Below are 24,031 nucleotides of genomic sequence, written 5' to 3'. Positions count from 1 at the left end.
GATATGAGTATTGATTGCAGTATTGATACTTTTACTTAAGTAGTAAAATTCGAGTAGTGGTGGAAAAAGTACTCACATATATTATAACTCAACGGCCATACGCAGTTCCGGCAATGACATCATCGACGTCGAAAGGGAAAGCAGCGTCCCCGCTCATTGGCTCCAGAACCGGGGGGGAGATTTTGAAAGTAGTCTGGGTGGAGCTGCTGGAGGCTGTAGTGAAGTCAGTGGAGCTTCACGTTTGTTTGTGTGTGATCCAGTGAAACACACGGACAGCAGCGCTTGTTTGTGTCTTTATTTGCTTTCACATTTCCCCGGTTTCGATCCGTTTCATGGCTCCAGAGACGATGGCGACAGAAGTGATGGAGTTTAACATGGACTCGTACGTGAACGTTGAGCTGGAGACTGAAAACGGCGAGGCTGAGGCTGTGGACGAGCAGCAGATCAACGCGTTAGGAGCAGCAAGAGGTCTGTTTTATGTCGATTGTGGTTTATTGCTAGCCTTGGATCTAGCCATGGCACGGATACACGACGGTCATACGTTCATCTGTAACTACCGTCATGGATGAAACTTCAACCTGGTGTTTGCACTTTCTCCCTTTTTGGCCCGTACATCTACATAAACGTTCAAATTTCAAATATAAAGTGCTTACCTCATGGCCACGCATGTTAAAATTATGTACGGGCCCTCAGAAGTACCTTTTATCTTCCGTATTGTTAAATAAAAAGCATTTTAATCCGATCGGTGGCCATTTTTTTCATAGTTATAATGTATCATCAGAGTGCAGTACACCTCCCAACCGTTAGGGTCACTAGTTGAAAGCATATGGAGGAAATTGCCACCGATTGGATTAAAATGCTTTTTATTGAACAATAAGGAAGATATGGGTACATCTGAGGGCCCGTACATAAATGCAACATCCATGGCCATGGGGTTAGCACTTTATAATTAAAATTTGAACGTTTATGTAGATTAACGGGCCGTAAAGGGAGAGAGTGCAAACACCAGGTTGAAATTCATCCATGACTGTCATGATATGACAGTCATGTATCAGGGCTAGTTTACCAAGTCATGTATCAGGGCTAGTTTACCAGCCTTGGATCAAGATGTATTTTATCGAGTTTGACTTTTACTTAGATATGCAAATGTCAAAACCGATAAAAGTTTACGTTGACCTAGTTCTTCTGTACCTTGTTTACTTCACCAACAACAATCTGTTGCATTTTCTGGGTGTAAACTAGCCCTGAAACATGACTGTCATACCATGACAGTCATGGTGCCGAGTCCCCCTGGTCTAAAGTTGTGTTCGATTTTTTCACATTGCCATCTCTCACATAAACATAAACGTTCAGATTTCAAATATAAAGTGCTTACCACCGAGCCACGGATGTTACAAGGCGATGCGGACCGCGATGAGTACCCGTATCTCCCGTATTGTTCAATAAAAAGCATTTTAATCCCATTGCCGGCCATTTTCTTTTTTTGTTTTTTTTTGTTTTGTAATGTATCAGAGTGCAATACACCTCCAAACCATTAGTGTCGCATGGTTGAAAGTATCGGAGACAATTTGGAGAAAATGGCCGGCGATGGGATTAAAATGCTTTTTATTGAACAATACGGGAGATACGGGTACTCATCGCGGTCCGCATCGCCTTGTAACATCCGTGGCTCGGTGGTAAGCACTTTATATTTGAAATCTGAACGTTTATGTTTATGTGAGAGATGGCAATGTGAAAAAATAGAACACAACTTTAGACCAGGGGGACTCGGCACCATGACGCTTGTATACAAGCGTCATGTGAACCATGGCTAGGTGTAAACGTTAACTTCACAGCATGACGTCAGTTTTGTGACATGTAACGTCGAGTTGATATTATTGTTTATGAAAGTGTGGTGTGACGCACCACACTTTCATAAACAATAATATGTTTATTGCACCACACACCATGTGTGTGTTGTCATTTCTGTTTTATTTCCGCACCCTGTGTAAAACACCTTTTGTAACTATATAAATAACTTAGTTAATAGCAGTGGTGGAAAGAAACTAAGTATCTACTCAAGTACTGTACTTTTTGAAGTATTTTTACTTTACAGGAGTACTTCCAATTTTCAATACTTTTTACTTTTACTCCACTACATTTATTTGTTTATTTATTTTAGTTACTAGTTACTTTGTAGATTTAGATTATTATTACAAAACATATATTAACCACATCATTATTTCATATACTTTGGCTATTTGAAAATAGCCAATCTATTTTCAAAATATTTGTTATACATTTTAGACATACTTTTGGTACTTCAAGTATATTTTGATGCCAATACTTTTGTACTTTACTCAAGTCAATTTTGATTACCAGACTTTTTTATTATTACTTGTAACAGAGTGTTTCCACATTGCAGTATTGATACTTTTACTTAAGTAAAAAAATCTAGTACTTTTTTCCCCCTCCATTTTGAAGTTCTTTTTAAAGCTATTTCTCTTTCTCTACAGTCCTTTCTGAGAGTGCAGATAGAAGCGATGCAGGAGAGGAGGAGGAGGATGAAGAAGATGATGACAGTGGTACAGACTACTTCAACGTTGAGACGCCAGGCATTCGGTTGCTAAGAGCCGAGCGCAATGTTGGCAGCAACTCCTCGCTGCCTGACGTCTTCCAGACAAACAACCTTCTTTTCTATGAGAGGTTCAAGGCTTACCAAGACTATATGCTCGGTACGACCCCTCTGTCATAACATCTGAATCCGTCTGTAAATCGTACTGTAAATAAGCGAGATCTCACCTGAGATCTCACCCCCAAATTAATATGTATTTGGGTGCAGACCTTTGCTAATCTTTGACTATTCTACAAACAGTTTTTAGAAAAAACGTATGTTGCTATATCAGTGGTCCATGTCAAGGACCACCCAAAATGATATGTATTTGGCCATGGGCCCCCCCCCCCCATCTCAAAATATGTTGTTCCAGGGACCCCATAGAAGAACAGAGTGCTCAGAGATAAACATGTTCGCTTTAAAACGTATATTATATTCAAAGATTTGCAAAAATAACAGATCTACAAGCTCATAACGCGTTAGGCACTCTGTGCCGTGCTACGAGCTTGTATATAGATGCTATTTTTTAATTGCCAAAGACATCTAAAATGAGATGTGTTACCGGTCTTAATGGGTTAAAATGTAAAAGAATATTCCAAAAAAAATATATTTCAAGATCTTTTGAAAATGGCAGATCTACACAACGTGTCGTGATGTGACCTGTTGTGAGCTTGTAGATCTGCCGGTTAAACTGATCTCGATATTATATATTCATTATATTATTCATTTTGCTCGGACCCCCCCCCCCAACCCCACACACACACTTTAAGTGAGAACCACAGCAGACAATTTCAAGGGCACTTTGAGATTTCAGGGCACATAGTTTTGTAGCATATATTTGTGATGCTGGTGCATGTATGCATGTATATGTGAGTGTTGCTTGTGCTCTTGAGTACAGGTGATTGCAAGACATCAGAGGTGTGGGCCTTCATAAGTGAATACCTGGAGAAGGTGGTGGAGCCATGCGACTGGCAAGCCCTGTGGTCTACGCAAGTCTTTGATATACTGGTAGAGGTGAGTGTGCATTCCAAACCAGTATGGTGCAATTCATCACATAAGCAGCCTTAATTTGCCCTGGGAGAGGGGAGTGATAAAAGGACAGTGGTGGAAAGTAACTTAAGTACAATTTTTACATATTTTTTACTTCTACTTGAGTATTTCCAGTTTTCAATACTTACATCTACAAATTCCCAGATAATAATCTAGGCTAGAGGAATTAAATACTGTTGTAATGCGCAGTAGCTGACCAAGCAGTGCAAGCTTAAGTGCTACACACCTAGAAATGCAGTTCCTGTGTTGCATATTATCCCCTCTTTATGTTCTCAACTCTACTGGCTAATTAAAGCAGATGTCTTGAAACCAGTTTAACCAAGCAGATTTATCCCTTTACATCTGTGAGGTTTTCAATCAACAGTAATGCTGAACACTAATTTGACCGTTTCTTTGAAATTCCACAGTTTCTGAGCAGTTCCGTTTTTTTCTTTTGTTCTGGTGCTTATTTTTTGTTGTTTTATGTAAATCACTTTGAAACGTTCTGATAGGTTGTTCTGATAAGTGTTTATAAACAAAGTGTGCTATTCTTATTGGCAGTCTGTCATGGCTTCGCTATAGAGCACCGAAGTCTGACGTAATTTACACATCCTACCTGGGTCGTGGTTCCCCCCCCCCCCGTTCTGAATTCCCATAGACGTCTTTAATATCGCGTCAAATAAGAACTGTGTACCAAAAATATACAACTGGCCCCGGCGATTTTTCTCATCGATATGAAGCATCAACTGAGGGTGAGAAAACGATAATGTTACTTCCGCCGAATTAGTAAAAATTTCGCCAATAACAGACTGTATCAAATATGAGTGACTGACTATCATAAACGATACAGAGCCTCCTCCCTGACAATTTCGCCGAGACAGTTTGTTTATTTTTGGACCACAATTCTTATTTGAGACGATTCTATGGTGACACAATGTTATTCTCCATAGAGAAATTACTTTACGACCCGGGGGATGAACGAGTGACGTCAGGACTTCTGTACTCTATGGTTCTTGAAACCGTATCCAGCCATACAGAAGCATTCCATCATGTGAATGCTGTGGGTGTTATGATCCTCAGGTTGAAGACGTGGACTACAAAGAACTGAAGGCCACCGTGAAGCTGGCGCTGCCTCTGCAGTTTGAGGCCAGGGGCTGTGAACTGAACGAGGAGTCCATTAGGGGTCTGCTGGACGCCACGCAACACAAGGTGGCCCTGCAAGACCTCCAGGTGGTCTACGACGAGTCTGGAGAGTTTGACCAGACGGCTCTCTCCATTGAACATCTCAGGTAGGGCCTACTAGGCCAATTATTTTTGCGTCGTTTCCAAGTTGAAACATTTTCAATCATATCATCATATAACATTTTCAAAATAGTGGGAATAGCAGATCTACAAGCTCACAGCGAGCTTAAAAAAAAGTATAATAAAGTTATTAAAGGTAGGGTAAGTGATATATATTGCTTTTAAATATGTCAGTCATATCTTTGTATATTTTGGTTATTTGTCATATCTGCCCTGTAGGCTAACGATGATATAGTTATTATAGTGATGGTAAATTTACCATCAAATATAAAATTGAATATTTATATCAAAATGTATTAAACAAATTCAAAACCCAGTATTGAGTAATACAACGTCAATTATGTAAGGTTGCAATCCTTTGTCTTAAGGGTTATTGACTAAATATCATCAGGCTCACAATTTATTACTTTAATTTGAATCCTTTTTTTTCTCTCTCACTCGATATCATGCAGTCTACTCTTCATGCATTGTTATTTTTTTATTAATTTTTTACCACTAGATGGCAATAGGTGTTCATGGGAGCAATTCTACAAGTTAAGTTGAAGTCAACACTTGGAAGTGGCTGATGACAACAACATCGTGCTTATTTAATCTTAGAATCTTAGAAAGAATTAAAAGCCCCAGCATTTTGGTACACATTCACCACACATTCAGTCTAATTGCTAAAAATTCAGCTTTTGGGTTAAAACCCCTTAATTGACAACAATAGAAATGACGGACTGAACTGATGACACCTCAATTATATAAAAAAAACAGTACAAGAAATCTGAGTAGTGTTTCTCAGAAGATAGTGTATTTTGTAACCAGTCCTGTTGCTGTGTAGTGAATGTTTGTCATTACTTGGCTTAAAGCAGATGTTTTGGCAGGGAACGGCAACAAACAGATGGGGAATAGGATGGTGTTGTGTAGGAATGAGGGGTGTCACACACACACACACACACACACACTCCCCGAGTAGAAAAACAACTGCAAGTGTATCAAATCTAAAAGTTAAAAACATGGCATTTCACTCCCCAATATTTGGGACTTAAAGCTGCAATCCGGGACTTATTTAAATGAATGAAGCGTGATTTTAGCCTAACCGTACGGTACGGTACTGTAGTGTAGAGCATGCAATATGACCAGCACATCTGCAGTAGTTGGAGATGGTCTCCCTATTCTTCAATTGACAAATTCCAACCATGGTGTCAGCTAAGACACCGATTTATTGACAATGTTAAGTAAATTGGACATGTCACCATTCTTTTAATTGTAATTTGACATAGTTGCAATTACATCTCCGTCTGGAGAGAGAAAAACATACAGATTGTAGATATTCTTATTATTATGGGAATAAAGTCCATATTATTATTACAATTATATATTTTCACATGAAAGCAACATCTGAAGGTCGTACAACCTTGAGATAGATTGACTGACACATTAGAAATAACTATTTTTGACCTTCAGATTAACATTGGGAACTGGAGTCATTTGTACACTCAGAGTTAAATTAACACTGAGGATTTTGACAGTGTAATGATTTGGGGTCCCCTAGATGAAAAAAACAACAACTATCTAATGGGGGGTCGGTGCGGTGGCCTAATCAATGCATATCAAAGGGGATCCTTGAAATTCAAAAGGTTGGGAACCACTGTTTTAAATCAATTTGTCTGGGTATCACGTGACAATGAGATGGGTAATCAGGGTGTGTGTGTGATGTGATGGTAGAGTCAGTACTGATAGACACCCTGAGGGCGATGGATGTCCCGGACAAACCGGCTCCACTGCCTCTTGTTTTAACTTTCAGTTTGACTTTCAATACCCTGCACTTTAGTTTAAAGATTCACATCCTAGCCAGGACTGTGCTTATACTGTAAGTGCCCAAAGAGAATGGAGAGAGACAGAGAGGGGGAGCACATGTAGTGCAGATCTCCAGAAGACTACATTTAACCGGGGACATTGCATTGATGTGTTTGATGATGCACTATCCGGTCAGCTAGCCTTTGTCTCTCATGCCTAAACCACCAGCATGACCCGCATTCTCTGACTCTTTAACATGAACAATTAAAATCACAGACTAGGCATGGGAAGATAATCATTATCTTTTATGAATATTAAAACATAAATAAAAAGTCAATAACCGTATCGCAGAGATTTAAAATGATGGTGAAATTGTCCTCCGTCATACATCTTTACTTTAGCTGAGCTTTATATCCAGTACCACCAGTACCATTACCATATCCAGACCTGCAAAGATTGTACTTGGTACGTCCTTTTCCACTCTACACTGCAAAAAATAGCCGATCTACAGATTGGCCATAATAATCGTGACATGTAAATTTCATATCGTCCCATCACACAGACACAATGTATGTTTTCAACATTTATTTGAGTACTCTTAATTTTGTTTCTGAAACTGCTCATTTAGGAGTTTCCCATTCGTTGAATTTAGAAGTCACCAGACCAGACGTATCAGTAGTAGACAGAGAACTCTGATCGTCTGGATACAAGAGACTAGGGTTAATGTGGTTACCTCACTGAAATATGCAGGTCACTTGATTCTGAGACACCGTTTCTTTCTTGGTATTCTACTGAACTGAGCGACTAACAACTTGGAGCCCCGTGCTCTCGCTGGCAGGGCAAAACATGAACTTGAAGAAACAAAAATTCAGAGGAGCTCCCTGTTCAGTGAGCTGGAATTAAGTCATGTTCTGTGTAACACACACACACACACACACACACACACACACACACACACACACACACACACACACCAGCCACACACACACACACACACACACACACACACACACACACACACACACACACACACACACACACACACACACACACACACACACACACACACACACACACACACACACACACACACACACACACACACACACACACACACACACACGCTGAGTGTAGGGCCTGCTTGTTGCACATAATCACTGCTCACGTACCATCTGTCATGGAAGCATACAGTATTTGTTTCTTTGTCGTTCATTTGACCCACAGAGTCTGCATTTACATAGTGGTTCATCTGTTACATTTTGCAGAGCATGTCGCCACAAATACGAAGAATGTTAATTGGATAAGCATGCTGTTTAGACAGATGCTAGGTTTGATGTTTACTCGGTATCCTATTTTCTTTTGACGCACACAATTATTTTCTTGACTAGCGTTCATGCCATATACTCTGATTTCAGAGCTAAATGCCTATTGCATTTCACAATTTAGGCATTTAGCACACGCTCTTAATCCAGAGCGATTTTACAGTAAGCGAGGTAAACACAAGGTAATGCATCACATGCGTTGTAATCAAAATAATTGTAAACGGTTTCTCACTGGAAGCTAGTTTGGTAAGCATCAATGTATTAAGTGAGGCCTCAGGCCAATGCAGAGCTATACGTTTATGGAGACGACAGTCATGTTGCCGTGATGAGACGACATCATTGCAGCTTATGTCATTTACAACATACTGCATATTTATCTGTCATGATGAATGCCTCATTAGACCACGTGGCTATAATCTGACAGAAATGCATTTCCATTGGGTAATTTAGATCAGTGATTCTTCTCAACCTTTTTAATTTATCTCTGGGGGACCCCAATCCTCTGTAAATTTACGGGTCCATTTGGTTCCATTTGTACACTCTCAGAGTTATAGACCTGCAAGGGTCCATTTGATTCAGCCTACTTTCCATATCCCTCTCTAAATAAAGGCATAAAAAAGACCCCCAAAAAATCTTACAAAAATAAAAAAAAGTATAATACTAGAAATAATGATTAAACATGATAATAAATAATAAACACTGGGTTCCTGGACCTCGGTTTACCTCAGTTTAACTCAGAGAGTACCTGTTAAACCACGATGACCTGAGTTTATATACACAAAATGTTAACATGTACTTTGTTGGCATATTTCCATTGCAAGGAAGAGATCTTGGGTCTGCAGCAGAGAATAAAATGTCATCTCTTCCATTTCCACTCATCCCCAGGTTTTTCTGCAAGCACATCTGGAGGAAGTGGGACGAAGAGGACGAGGACGACGAGTTCGACTACTTTGTCCGTTCCCTGGAGCCTCGCCTCAGACTGTGAGTGAGCGGCCCCGTGTTTGTGTGCTGATCTGAGGGGTAAAAGTGGACGGATAAGTCCTGCCCCCAAGCTGCTGCCAAACTATCCATACATGGCCCAGAAATCTGTTGCCGCAGTTCAGCCTCACTTGATTGACCTTTTTCAAAAAAAATTATACTCGTGGACCTAAGAATATAAAACTACACACGAATCAGCAGTGGTGGAAAGTAACTAAGTACATGTACTCAAGTACAATTTTTAGGTATTTGTACTTTACTGGAGTATTTCCAATACTTTTACTTCTACTCCACTACCTCTCGGAGGCAAATATTGTACTTTTACTCCACTACAATTATTTGAAAGCTTTAGTTACTTTGTAGATTTTTTATTATTGTTACAAAACATACAGTAACCACTTCAGCCCTATATCGGTCATTTGAAAATAGCCGATCTACAAGCTCACAATGTGTCGCAGCTTGTAGATCGGCTATTTTCAAAAGATCTGTATACATTTGAAAACTTGAAAATGGGACATTTTGTATAATGAGTGCTTTTGCTTTTGGTACTTTAAGTACATTTTGATTCAAATACTTTTATACTTTTATTAAAGTACATTTTGAATTCCGGGCTTTTACTTGTAATCTGTTACTGTGTACTTCTACATTGCAGTATTGATGCTTTTACATTAAGTACAACATTTGAGTACTTTTTCCACCACTGCAAATGAGGCAGTTAAAGCTGTAGTTGTATATTCTGACCACTGGAGGGCACTATGTCCTAGGAGAGCAAGAATATGATGGTGCAAGTTTGATTTTTTTTTTTTTCATGAGCATCTTTCAGTTGTTGGTGTTGGGTCGTGGGCTGGTGATGACATAATGCTTACTAAGGCTGGTGATCTTCTGGATGTGAACTTCCCAAAAAACCTGAGATGCTCCGTTTGAACCCTTCAAGTCACACCATTAGGTCATGGGTCTTCAACAGGGGGTCCGGGACCCCTAGGGGGTCCTCAGAGTTACTACAGGGGGTGCAACCAAATCTTTGTGAGAAAGGATATTTTTGTTTTACATTAACCACTTGAACCCTCGCATTCCTAATTCGGAGGAGAACTTTAGCCAAAAAATAGCAGCTCACAACGCTGCGAGGCGTTGTGAGCTTGTAGATCTGCTATTTTCGGCAAAGAGGTTTAGTATTGAGGGGGAAGAAAAGAGCAGACCAAGAACAGAGTGAGTTTAATCTGCAACACAATGTTATACAATGTGTAGTGGGGGTCCCTGCATCGTCTCCCTCTCAGCTAAGGGGTCCTTGGCCTGAAAAACATTGCTATAGGTACTATAATTATGTGCTCCACACGCTGGGATTAGATTCTTCATCTTGCCTTCCTGTTCTCTCTTATACTTTATGCTCTTGTCTTCCTCTCGTCACTTCTTCCTCCTCTTCCCTGAGCGTTCTGTTCCCTCCGTGTCACTTTTCATTTAACCCATTAAGACCGGGAAAGCATCATCTGTGTCATTTTAAAGATTTCTCTGGGCTATTCAAAAATAGCACATCTACAAGCGAGTGCCGCGCTATGAGCTTGTAGATGTGCTATTTTTGAAAAGTCGTGAAAATGTTTAAACATTAAACAACATTTTTAACTCAAATCTTTGCTTCTGGGGGATTCTACAAATGTCTTCTAAATCGTATGTTGATATATATATCAACCGTTTCATGTCAAGGACCCCCAAAATGATATGTATTTGGCCCCATCTGAAAATATTTTGTTCCAGGGACCCCCAGAAGCAAAGATTTGAGATGTATAAAAAAATTAAAGATTTGCACATATTTTCACAATTAAAAGAAATAGCAGATCTACAAGCTCATAGCGCGGCACTCGGCGCTATGAGCTTGTATATCTGCTATTTTTGAATAGCCAAAGAAATCTTAAAATGACAGAGATCCGTTCCCGGATTGAATGGGTTAAATCTGTTTTTTATTTGATTACCCCCCCCCCCTTTTAACTTCTCCTGTCATAACCCTCTGTTCTGCCTGTCACACACAGCCTCTCTCCACTGCTCTGAACCGTCTTAGTCCTCGCTGCTAGAGCCGTCACCATCGGCACACTTTAGTCCACCATTTGTTGTCATGGAAATTGATTGATTGATTGAATACTTTATTAGTCAGAAATGTAAACGGCACGAGGTACAGTCAGACAATTAAGGCTTAAAGGATAACTAGAAAAAGGTCCTGGGGACTTGTTTCCATTGTGGTCCTATGCGGTGGTGTAAAGTAACCAAATACATTTACTCAACTACTGTACTTAATTACAGTTTTGAGGTACTTTTACTTTACCGGAGTATTTCCAATTGTCTATACTTTCACTTCTACTCCACTACATCTCAGAGGCAAATATTGTACTTTTATTCCACTACAATTATTTGAAAACGTTAGTTACTGGTTACTTTGCAGATATAAATATATTACATTATAAAACATGCATTAACCACTTTAGCCCTATTTTATACCTAGGCTATTTGAAAATAGCCGATCTACAAGTAGATCTGCTATTTTCAAACATTTTACTACTTTTGGTGCTTTAAGTACATTTTGACACCAACACTTTTGTACTTTTACTCGAGTACATTTTTGAGTTCTGGACTTTCACTCGTAACGGTAACGGAGTACTTCTGGCATCGCAGTATCGATACTTTTACTTAAGTAAAAACATTTGAGTACTTTTTTTCCCACCACACACCAACAGGTACTACGACATCCTGGAGGACCGTGTGCCCACGGGCCTGGTGGCGGAGTACCACGCCCTGCTGTCGCGCTGCTCCCAGCGCTTCCACGAGTTCTCCTCGCTCCGCAACGACCTCAACAGTGACTCTGAGTCTGAGCTGGACAACGTGTCCATGGTGGAGGGCCTCAGGCTCTACGAGCAGATGGAGACCCTCAGACGCAAGCTGCGCATCATCGAGAATCCACTCATACGGTAGGAGAAAGAATTTGCATGTCCGTCAGGGTGGAAAAAATGTGTGTGTTCAAAACGGTTACTTTTCAGGAAATGGATTGAGGGAAAAAAAGAACCTCTGTTCCAGTATGTAGGTCCAATGTAGTTATTATTTAGTCACAAGCTCTTGTTTAACCCATTAAAACCGGGAATGCATCTGTGCCATTTTTAGATTTCTTTGGCTATTCAAAAAATAACAGGCCGCGCTATGAGCTTGTAGATCAAAAATAGCAGATCTACAAGCTCAAAGCGGCACACGCTATGAGCTTGAATCGTGGGCTATGAGCTTGAATCATAAGATTCAAGAGGGTTACGGGTTAGCTTGTAGATCTGCTATTTGTGCCTACTGCCTACTGCCTACTGTTCACCCCAGACGCTAGGGTTTTGAGTGGTCAAAATGCCATCCAGGCAATCCAACAAGATAGACCTAACAGGAACAAACTGATTGAGCAGCAGCAGTCTGTGTTCTTACATACAAGGTGACATTACACCCCCCGGAACCTCTTGAAAAGAGAGAGGAGGAGGAGTTGAATCATGCAAAAGAGATCCATTTATTTTACAGAGGCCATTGTCTTGACCCCCTGTCGCTTTGAGGAAGAAGAGTCCTCGACCCCTGTCTGTCCCAGAGTCTGAGATTCAGCTCATAACCACACCAAACAGACATCAAGCACCACTGAATGCAAATCAGACCATTTACTGGCCAAAGGAAAAGTGATTTATTTAAACAAAGTCAATGTCAATTATTTATCCCAGCAATTCTGAAACTTTCAAATTTCAAGGACCCGCCCATAACTCTCAGAGTTACAGACCTGTAAGGGTCCATTTGGAAACCCCCTCAAGGACCCCATAGGGTCCCTGGACCCCACTTTGAGAACCACTGCTTTAAATACACATTTTCAAGTTTGCCCTTTTTTTGAAAAACAAAGTCAAAGAAAGTCCCATGCAGACAATGTTAACATAACATTGCCAGTGTAGTATGCAGACAAAAATGGTCTGCATTGTTCAAACCCTTTGAAAAACACCAGGCACAGATTTCACCTTCGAGTACATGCCAAGCTCCATTACCGCACTTCAAGACGTATAAGAGTTATTATGCTCAAAAACATGACTCATGTCTCATTTACCGTACGTAATGTTTAAGTGCTAACTTGGACTGCAATTATGATTATTGGTATGTCGGTCTATTGTTGCTAGGAGACATGTGAAAACCACTAGCAAATAATAAAGTCAATAATAGTTACAAAATTAATGATAAAAGGGTATGGACACTTTTTTTGTCGGCTAGCTAGTTAGCAAAATAAGAGCTGTTGCTCAGATAGTTTGTCGGTTTCCATGGCAACGGTTACAAACCGACAAAGGCTGGAATGTCAGCGGTGCTACTGTTTGAAGAATGAAAGCGTCTATAATGACTACCTCTTTTTGACTAATATGCTTGGTGTGTATCTTGTGTGTGTCAGTGTGTGTGTGTGTGTGTGTGTGTGTGTGTGTGTGTGTCCTTGTACTACCACCCAGCGGTAGTGGAAAGTAACTATTAACTAAGTACATTTACTCCACTGCAGTTATTTGAAAACTTTGGTTACACGTTAATTACTTTGTAGATTTTTGATTATTATTACGAAAACATACATTTAAAGGGAAATGCCACAAATGTTCAACATTGAACCATGTCATAATATACCTTAGCGCTGTTGTATGGAAATAAGGAAAAAAATCGATTGTTGGGGTCATGTGATCAGTGACATACGTACAGTGTACTCTTTGGCCACGCCCTCTAGGCTGCCTCATTCACTAGAATGGGAAATCTCACTTCCAGCTGGAACAGTGCGACTTGTAGTAGTTTATAATGGAATATCGTTATATATCACATTTCACAAGACATTGTACTTGTAGATAATAGAAATCAATTGGCTGAAAATGCTCTAACAAGTCTTAACTTTATATTCAAGTTGCACTGTTTCAGCTGGAAGTGAGATTCCCCATTCTAGGGAATGAATGGATTCTCCAGTTCTAGGGGACATAGAAGGTGGGGAGACCTTTTTCTTATTTCCACACAACAGCTCTAAGGTATATTATGACATGGTTCAATGTTGAAAATGAGTGGTATTCCCCTTCAAGCTCTATTTTAGACTTGGACAAGTCTACAAGCTCACAACAATGCGTTGCATCGTGACACGTTGTGAGCATGTACAGATCGTCTTGTAGAAGCTGTAGTCTGTAGATCAAACTTGTAGATCGTTGTAAGTACATTTTTTTGGTACTAATACTTGTTTTGCACTTGTACTCAAGTCTGCTGGCATTGAGACCTTGTAGAATAGGCTATTTTCTGTTATTTTAAGATTAGAGCATTTGAAGTGGTCAAACTAGCTATTATGTTCAGATTGAAGCATCTTCCGTAAAACCCTGTAATGGTCTCTCTCTGATATTTCATAACAGCAACAAGTTAAAGCCTCAGTCTGATTTCTTCATCTGGTTGGCAGTATGTAGAACAGCAGGAATAATACTAAAACATAATTTTACATATTGTTTTAATTATTTAGGAAACAGTGCTACTAGTGTGTGTGTGTGTGTGTGTGTGTGTGTGTGTGTGGGGGGGGGTCTCTTTTCACACTTGTTTCACAAATCCCACATTAGGACTTGGCTGTGAGATTTTTATTTAACTTTATTCCATGTATATACCTCTTCCACCACTGTCTATACCAGGCAGTAGTAACTACTGTACGTACATGTACTCAAGTACTGTACTTTAGAACAATTTTGAGGTATTTTTACTTTACTGGAGTATTTCCAATTTTCAGTACTTTTACTTCTACTCCACTACATCTCCGAGGCAAATATTGTACTTTTACTCCACTACAATTATTTGAAACTTTAGTTACTCGTTACTTTGCAATGATCAATTATTATATTATAAAACATACATTAACCACTTAGGCCCTATTTTATACATAGGCTATTTGAAAATAGACGATCTACAAGCTTGCAGATCTGCTAGATCTGCTATTTTCAAAAATTTTAGCACTTTTACCTTTAAGTACATTTTGATACCAATACTTTTGTACTTCAAGTAAATTTAGAATTGCCGACTTTCACTTCTAACGGAGTACTTCTACATTGCAGTATTGATACTTTTACTTAAGTAAAATATCTGAGTATTTTTTTTCACCACTTGTCTATACCAGGTACATGCTGGGCTACCAGGGCCCCAACAGGCATAAGTTCATCCAGACGCGGGGGCCCAGGGAGTCGGGGGTCCACGTGGTCCACGTGGTCACGGCCTCCACCACCGCCAGCCAGCTGCTGTCCCTCCTCCAGGACAGACTGCAGCCCACCGGCTCCGATGACCACACCGAAATACAGGTAAGAACTATTATAGGATGGTCTGTCACCGTCACTGAAATACAGGTAAGAACTACTGTAGGACTGTCTGTCACCGTCACTGAAATACAGGTGAGAACTATTATACGACTGTCTGTAACCGTCGTGATAGACTGGAGGGGCCAGCCCTATCGAAGGTCTTGAAGGGCGGATCCAAAGCCTTGCGCTCGGTACCAGCGCCGCTTCCTATTGCTTCACCAATCTATGTACCTATGCTCCATAAAAAATAAAAGAAAACATTATTTCTTTTAATGATTTTTTTAAATAATAATAATAATAATAATAATAGATAAATACACATTCAGAACAGGAAAAAAAATCTTATTCCCCCCCCCCCTTTTTTTCCCTCAGGTTTTTTCGGGCCTAACATGATGGTAATAGTCGGGTTCTGGCCGAGCCTAATCGGGCCCAGTTAGGGCCGAGCCTTAATTTTCAGGCCCGTTGAGAACTCTAATACAAGCTCGTAGTGCGGCACCGAGTTACCGCGCTACGAGCTTGTAGATCTGCTATTTTTGAGAAATCGTGAACATTTTTGCAAATCTTTGAATATATAAATATATTTTTAAAGCGAACATTTGTAACTCAAATCTTTGCTTCTGGGGGGTCCCTGGAACAACATATTTTGAGATGGGGGTCCGCAGCCAAATACATATAATTTGGGGCGTCCTTGACATGAAACAGTTTGAGAATCACTTATTATTGCAACATAAGTGTTCCAGAAAACTGTTACTGTAGGATTTAGAAGACATGTGTAGAATCCCCCAGAAGCAAAGATTTGAGTTACAAATGTTTGCTTTAAAAATATATATCTATGTTCAAAGATTTGCACATATTTTCATGTTTAAAAAAATTTGAATAGCCAAAGAAATATAAAAATTACACAGATTCTTTCCCGGTGTAAATGGCTTAATTGTCTTTGAAACATTTTTTAATACTATTTTATACTAAAGCAATAAAAAAAAACAATTAAATAGTGAGTTTGTGAACTTTTTTTATTTCAACCACCCACAGTTTGGAATGAATAAAGCCACACAAACCCTCATAACTCTCACAGCGTACAAATGGAACCATTACGGGTCCATTTGGTTCCATTTGTACGCTGTCAGAGTCACAGAACCTGTAAGTGTCCATTTGGGTCCTAACTACAGTATCAACCATTTGAAGGGGTTCCACCCTTGGCACCCCTTCAGTGTCCCCTGGGGGTCCCCGGACCCCCAATTTGAGACCCACTGACATGGACCATAATGCCAAACAGCCAGCCACCTGCCAAAAGTGGTGTTCATAGCAGTTTCTGGTTTTGTGCGAACTCATTTCTCACTAAAAGAAAAAGTGCAAGTATGAGTTTATTGCCTAAAAAAATAAAAGGAAAAACACTTAAATGGCCCTATGCTCCCTCTGTAATGTTTTCAATTTTAGAAAACAGAGTGGCCATTTGAAAATAGCAGCATATTTCTGTGAGGTCTTGGCTTCCCTCCAATTGTCGTTAAGGTCAAGATCCAAGTTGACCAGGAGAGTTTTAACAACAAAAAGTACATGCTCGTTCCCAAAGCCTGCAGGAACACCTGGCTGGTAGGTCAGGGTTGTGCATCAGGAATGGACTAGAGATTCAGAATTAAGATTTAAAAGAAAGAAACATTAGTGTGTGTGTGTGTGTGTGTGTGTGTGTGTGTGTACACTTAATTAAGTAAGTTAATACAAGTAAAGTAGTAAGAAAGAAATAATTAAGTTTATAGAATGTATGTAAACCGTATAAGTGCATATAGGCTGGACGATATGACTTCAAATCAGTATCACGAATATTTCAAACTTTTGCCTCGATTACGATTAGTGAACGACTATTTTTTAAATAGTGGAAAATAGCCAATCTACAAGCTAGTGAGCTATAAAATGTCTTGTTAATATATATATATATATATATATATAAGGAATAAAAATATCTATATCACCTAAAATCCTGCTTGATTATTCGATTAACCTACATGAGCAAGATTAAGTCGGTTAGAGGTTCTAAATTCATTTTGATTTCGATATATTTTCGGTTAATAGCCCAGCCTTAAGTGTCCATCAGTATACACATCAGTATACACAGGCGTCGGCTTAGGTTTACGGGCTTAGGTTAAAGATTAGGCATAAGAACTATTATAGGACTGTCTGTCACCGTCTTGATGGTCGTTTTAGTTGGCGATGAACTAAAACGATTAATCTCACCGGGAAAGATTCTGTGTCGTTTTAAGATTTCTTTGGCTATTCAAAAATAGCAGATCTACAAGCTCATAGCGCGGCACTCGGTGCCGCGCTATGAGCTTGTAGATCTGCTATTTTTGAGAAATCGTGTATATATATATATATATATATATATATATATATATATATATATATATATATATATATATATTTTTTTTTTAATATATATATTTTTATAAAGCGAACATTGTAACTCAAATCTTTGCTTCTGGGGGGTCCCTGGAACAAAATATTTTGAGATGGGGGTCCGCACTCTGCAGCCAAATACATATAATTTTGGGGCGTCCTTGACATGAAAAGAGTTTGAGAACCACTGATATAATGGCAACATAAGTGTTTCAGAAAACTGTTAGGATTTAGAAGACATGTGTAGAATCCCCCAGAAGCAAATATTTGAGTTACAAATGTTTGCTTTAAAAATATATATGTATATTCAAAGATGATTTGCACATATTTAAAAAAATTTTTTAAAAAAATGCAGATCTACAAACGTGGCACTCGGTGCCATGCTATGAGCTTGTAGATCTGCTATTTTTGATATATAAGGAATACAATCCATGTACTGTCAGAGTAAAAAGGTTGGTGGTTAGCGGCAAGGACGATGAAGGTGGATGATGAAGTCACTGGAGCGTCCTCGTAAGTATAGTAACCCCCAACACGTGTGTCCCATGTAGTTCCACAGTGACCCGGTGCTGGCCATAGGTGCGTGTTACCAGGGCGACCTGGTCATTATTCTGCCAGGACATTACTGCGTCTCCAGCTCCATCTTCTTACCAGACTCCATCACAATAGAAGGTATGTGGCTTTGAGTCTTAACCCTTTAAGACCGGGAACGCATCTGTGTGTCATTTTTAGATTTCGTTGGGCTATTCAAAAATAGCAAATATGCAAGCTCTGTGCCGCGTTATGAGCTTGTAGATCTGCTAATTTTGAAAAATCATGAAAAGTTGTGCAAATATTAGATTTTTTTTGACATTTGTATTTCAAATCTTTGCTTCTGGGGGTTCCTGGAACTACATATTTTACAAATGTTCGCTTTAAAAAATATATAATCCAAGATTGCCACGAATTTTCAAGATTACAATTTTTTTGCAGATCTACAAGCTCATAGCGCGGCACTCGGGCCGCGCTATGAGCTTGTATATCTGCTATTTATATATATATATATATAACATACGTTTTTCAAAAAACTCTTAGGATTCAGAACAGTGGTTTAGAACATTAGTTCTAAAAAAAATAGCAGATCTACAAGCTCACAGCGCGTCACTTCGCGCCACGCTGCGAGCTTGTACATTGCTATTTTTGATATACCGGTATATATTTTTTTTAATCTTTAAAGTGTTTGAAAAACACAAATCTTCTCCTCTGGGGGGTCCCTGGCACAAAACATTTTCAGAAGGGCCGGTCCGCGGCCCAATATATATATATAAATTTGGGGGGTCCCTTGACAACGACTGGTTTAGAAGGCATTTGTAGAACCGGCTTCAGGTCTCAATGGGTTAAAGGACCGCGTCACCCATCTTCATATAATTGGTCCTCACTAATGCCCATTATAAGATGGCACCGTTTCCTGTCTACTCGCTCTGTGTCTCAGAACGTGTAGGCGGGTTGGGTCATTTCAAACACCATGTCAAACTTTTTATTTTGCATTGCATTTTCTTATTAATGCAAGAACAATGGCTTATATTTCAGCATGCTAACTTTCACAGGTGTTACCAATGATAACTAATGAAGGCTCTGTTCCATTCTGGTCAAACAGAGCCAGGGTCAGGGTTGCCAGATCTGCTTATCATAATGTCCCCGCAAGATTTTATTAGAAAATAGCCGATCTACAAGCTCACAACGCGTCGCATCGCGACGCGTTGTGAGCTTCTAGATCTGCTATTTTCAAATAGCTGATGTATATGTTAAAGTGCTCATGTGGCCCATAGTCGCTTCTTTTGGGCTGATTTTCCTAGACCTGGTTGCTTGTTTCTCTCACCGAATCTGGCAACACTGGTCAGGGTGCTGATATTGTGCATGTCGGCTCACTGGAAACACTCAGCTACACCAGTGGGTCTCAAAGTGTGGTCCAGGGACCCTAGTGGATCCTTGAGGGGGTTCCAAATGGCCCCTTACGGGTGTGTAACTCTTGAGAGTGTACAAATGGAACCCCAAATGGACCCTTACAGGTCCATTTGGTTCCATGGACATGCCTGGCGTTGGAGGTGTCATTTGTGGATCTGAATAAAGCATTTAAAATTCTATAGTGAGATTTACACCAACCAACAGACTACGTTCGATAAGAGTTTAATTAACTCTTAAGATTTTAATTAACTTTAACAGGGAGATTCATTGGTTATTTAACAGATTAACAAATAAGCGTTAATAAGAGTCTGGACCATTTAACCCTTTTTATTCTCAAAATAACACAGGGTCACCAATGAACGTTTTATAAGTGAGATAAGAGAACTTGAATAGAGGTTCCATGTTCTCCCTCGCTCTCCGTCTTTCTCGTCTCCCTTTCGCACAAACGCTCAACCGATAAACGGTATATTTTGCTGACATTTGTACATGGCTTGTGGATCTATCTGAACATCAGTGACTAAAACATCACTGGACTTATCCCTAAGTCAATGGTTTGTCTTCAACCCATTAAAACGGGGAAAGGATCTGTGTCGTTTTTAGGTTTTAGTGTTGGCTATTCAGGAATAGAGTACAGAAGTCCTGACGTCACTCGTTCATCCCCAGGTTCGTAAAGTAATTTCTCTATGGAGAATAACATTGTGTCATCATAGAATCGTCTCATATAAGAATTGTGGTCCAAAAATAAACAAACTGTCTCTGTGATATTGTCAGGGAGGAGGTTCTGTATCGTTTATGATAGTCAGTCACTTATATTTCATACATTCTGTTTCTGGCGAAAATTTAACTAATTCGGTGGAAGTAAAATTATCGTTTTCTCACCGTCAGTTGATGCTTCATATCCGTAAGAGTCAAACCGCCGGGGTCATTTGTTTCTTTTTGGAACACAGTTCTTATTTGACGCAATATTAAAGACGTCTATGGGATTCAGAACGGGGGTGGAAAATCGCGAACCAGGTAGACAAACCTAGGATGTGTAATTTACGTCAGACTTTGGTGCTCTATAGCAGATCTGCAAGCTCACAGCGCGTCACTTTGTGCTGCACTGCGAGCTTGTACATCTGCTATTCTTGAACATTATTGAAAAATCTTGAAAGTGTTGTTGGTAGGCTCGGCCTCGTGTCTTAATTCAAACCAGCCTGGTACACTGCATATTACTCGTATCAGTTGGATTTCTAATGTTTTCATTCTGTCTGGTCAAGGGTTCGGGCTGACTGACGAAGTGGTGATCGAGAAGAAAAACAAAGGAGATTCATTCGTGGAGTCCATGGGCGCCGACGTCAAGATCTCCAACATCAAGTTCATCGAGCACGACGCCATCGAAGGCATTCTGTGTGAGTCTGCCAGACACTTATTACAAGTACAACAGGCCCTTGAATTCACAGCCAAGGACAAACATTTCACAGCGTTGTGATCTTGTACATTTTTCGCTATTTTAGACATTTTATGAAAAATCTTGACAATCCTGACAAGCAAGGAAAACTGGTACAATAAGAGAGAGAGTGGTGCTGAATGGTTATGACTGTGAATCATAGACATCATGTTTTCATATAACCCATTAAGACCGGGAATAATTTTTTGATTTCTTAGGCTATTTAAAAATAGCAGATCTACAATCTCATAGAGTGGCACAGAGTGCTGCGCTATGATCTTGTAGATCTGCTGGGGTTTTTTTTTACCGTGAAAATTTGTGCAAATCTTGTGTATATGTGATTTTTTATTTTTAAGCAAACATTTGTAACTCAAATCTTTGCTTCTGGGGATTCTACAAAATGTCCTCTAAATCTTTTTTACATTTTTTGTTAATGTTGCTATAATCAGTGGTTCTCAAACTTTTTCATGTCAAGGACCACCCAAAATGAGGTGTATTTGGCCGCGGACCCCCATCTCAAAATATGTTGTTCCAGGGACCCCACAGAAGCACAGATTTGAGTTACAAATGTAGGAGTTACAAATATGTGCACAAATTTTCACGATTTTTCAAATATAGCAGATCTACAAGCTCGTAGCGCGACACTGTGCCGCGATACGAGCTTGCTATTGTCGAATAGCCAAAAGTATAAAATAATGGTTATAGCTAAAATCTAAAATGACACGGTATGCGTTCCCGGATTGAATGGCATAATATACCAAACACGGGAAAGGAACAGAAAGGCCATCATGAATGACTTAGTGTTTAGAGTCAGATTAATTTCAAACATCTTTGCAGCTTCAGTCTTGATCGATAGTAAAGTTGATCCATAGTAGAGCCTCCTCTGCCATCCCTGCTGTCTGTTCAGTGGACATCATCAGCAATTCAGCATCAACTGCAGGTTCCGGCTGAAAGGAAGCAGCAGTCATATACCCTCAGTGGGTAGAGATGGTGGAATGGGATCAACTGGATCCAGTCTGAAGGTCTTTGCTGCTGTGGGTGTCGTTACGACCCTGGCCTGAGCAAAAAGTTATATTTATTAAATAACTAAAAACAAACCGAGCATCCTGCTGGGGTTTCAGCTCAACCCGACCTGCTGCACCCTGAGCCTCTAGTTACCTTTCTGAATTCACATTCCGCTTCGCTCTGAGGAAGCGATTTTAGGACTTTTAAAAGACAAGATATTATGACTATGGGTACAGCCAATCGATAAGGGTCATGTTTATTTCAAACCCAAAGACCAAACCGATTCTAGATGAAATATTTAGAACATGTGCCATGTAGCAGGGATGTCATGGTTTTGAATGGAGCTCTTGACCTGTGCTGAATAACAATATTCAGCACAGGAAAGTCTCTTTCCTGTGCTTGTCCAAACAGTGTGTCTCAGCTCACCGGTGTGCCTTGAGACACGTCTAGGTGTGACTTGGGATTTTGTGACAACCGCACATTATTGCAATATATCGTTTTGCTGTCTGGCAGAAACCTCTTATCTCCATACTCTAACAGCTAGAGTATGGATAAGTGGAGTCTAACTTACTTTTCGTAAAATATTGCCCTACTTCAGGGGTTCTCAACCTGGAAAAAAACACCATTATTGCATCAAAAGTAATCAGCAAACTCAATGAGTTAAATGTCTGTAATAAACCAAAAATGAAAAATGTACACATCACTGAAGATAGTCATTGAAGGTTAAGGGGTAAGGACCCCTTAGCCGAGAGAAAAAAAGGCCTGGAAAGACGTTGAAGACCCCTGCTCTGCTCTAATGAATGTGAATGTTCAGACGTTGAGTCAGACCCGTGTCTCCTCTCCTCTCCAGGTGTGCGTCAGGGCAGACTGGAGATGGAGAACTGTGTGCTGCAGTGTGACACCACGGGTGTGATCGTCCGCAGCTCGGCACAACTCACCATGAACATGTGTGATATCTACGGCTCCAAGGTGACTGTCAGTGGTGGAAGAAGTACTCGTATGTTTTACTTAAGTAAAAGTATCAATACTCTGCTACAAGTAAAAGGCCTGTGTTCAAAATGTTTCGTACAAAAGTATTGGCATCAAAATATACTATAAGTACCAAAAGTAAAAGTACTAACATGTTTGAAAATAGCAGATCTACAGGCTCACAACGCTTCGCAAGCTTGTAGATTGTCTATTTTCAAATAGACTATGTATAAAATAGGGCTGAAGTGGTTAACACATTCCCTGCCAGAGGGTTTTTTTTTTTTTTACTTCCCCCACTGCCATGGTTAAAAAAAAATTACACAGGAGCCGAGATACAGGATTTTAAAGTAATAAGTTAACCAAGGAGTGAATGGAGCTAGAAATCTTTGGATCGTGATATCTCTGGTAGTGTGTGGATAAATTGAAAAAAAAAAGAAAAAAAAAAAAAAACGGTTGTACTCGTTGATGGCAGTAAACGGGTGTATTTTTCATCAACGGTTATACTCGTGTTTGGCAGGTAAAGTGTTAAAGGTACGGTAAGTGATTTTCTTTGGTTAAAATAAGTGTTAAATAGCTCTATATTCTGATAGTACTCATTGCTATAGAGTGTTTGTTCAGTAAAAGAAGTCTCCTTGTCTCTCTAGCTCTTTATAAAACAGAAAATGCATTTTCGTTTCAGTTTCATTTCCAATTTTATCCAATCAGGATAGAGAACTCAATCAGGATATAGATTAAACAAGTGAAATTGGAAGTGATGACACTAAGAAATTAGCAGGCAAAATTGGAACTGGAACACTATAAAAATGAAGCTTAAAAATGGGTACTTTCTCCTGATTGGCTGAGATTTTGACACCTACCGGAAAATGTATTTTCTGTTTATTAAAGAGCTGGAGAGACGGGGAGACTCCTGTTACTGAACAAACACACTATAGCAATGATTACTATCAGAATATAGTATTTTAACCTT

The 24,031-nt window shown here is 39.7% G+C and overlaps 1 protein-coding gene across 4 annotated transcripts in view; it reads left to right on the top strand.

Annotated features, from left to right (window-relative positions):
• The first annotated feature begins 245 nt into the window (after nucleotides 1-245).
• Nucleotides 246-24,031, top strand: part of shcbp1 (SHC SH2-domain binding protein 1) — a 33,359-nt gene continuing 9,573 nt past the window's right edge. For all 4 annotated transcript variants that reach the window (XM_080436694.1, XM_080436692.1, XM_080436693.1 and 1 more), the window contains exons 1-10: nucleotides 246-468; nucleotides 2,496-2,714; nucleotides 3,492-3,607; nucleotides 4,703-4,911; nucleotides 8,914-9,009; nucleotides 11,727-11,957; nucleotides 15,155-15,332; nucleotides 18,269-18,389; nucleotides 20,921-21,052; nucleotides 22,946-23,064. In XM_080436694.1, coding sequence (XP_080292820.1) covers nucleotides 333-468; nucleotides 2,496-2,714; nucleotides 3,492-3,607; nucleotides 4,703-4,911; nucleotides 8,914-9,009; nucleotides 11,727-11,957; nucleotides 15,155-15,332; nucleotides 18,269-18,389; nucleotides 20,921-21,052; nucleotides 22,946-23,064 — 1,557 coding nt within the window. In that variant the 5' untranslated portion in view covers nucleotides 246-332. The remainder of the gene's footprint in view (nucleotides 469-2,495; nucleotides 2,715-3,491; nucleotides 3,608-4,702; nucleotides 4,912-8,913; nucleotides 9,010-11,726; nucleotides 11,958-15,154; nucleotides 15,333-18,268; nucleotides 18,390-20,920; nucleotides 21,053-22,945; nucleotides 23,065-24,031) is intronic.

Source organism: Gymnoscopelus braueri (assembly GCF_963280865.1).
Source record: "Gymnoscopelus braueri genome assembly, chromosome: 1".
NCBI lineage: Eukaryota > Metazoa > Chordata > Actinopteri > Myctophiformes > Myctophidae > Gymnoscopelus > Gymnoscopelus braueri.
The sequence above is the reverse complement of the archived record's forward strand: the minus strand, read 5'-3'. Positions and strand labels throughout refer to the sequence as shown.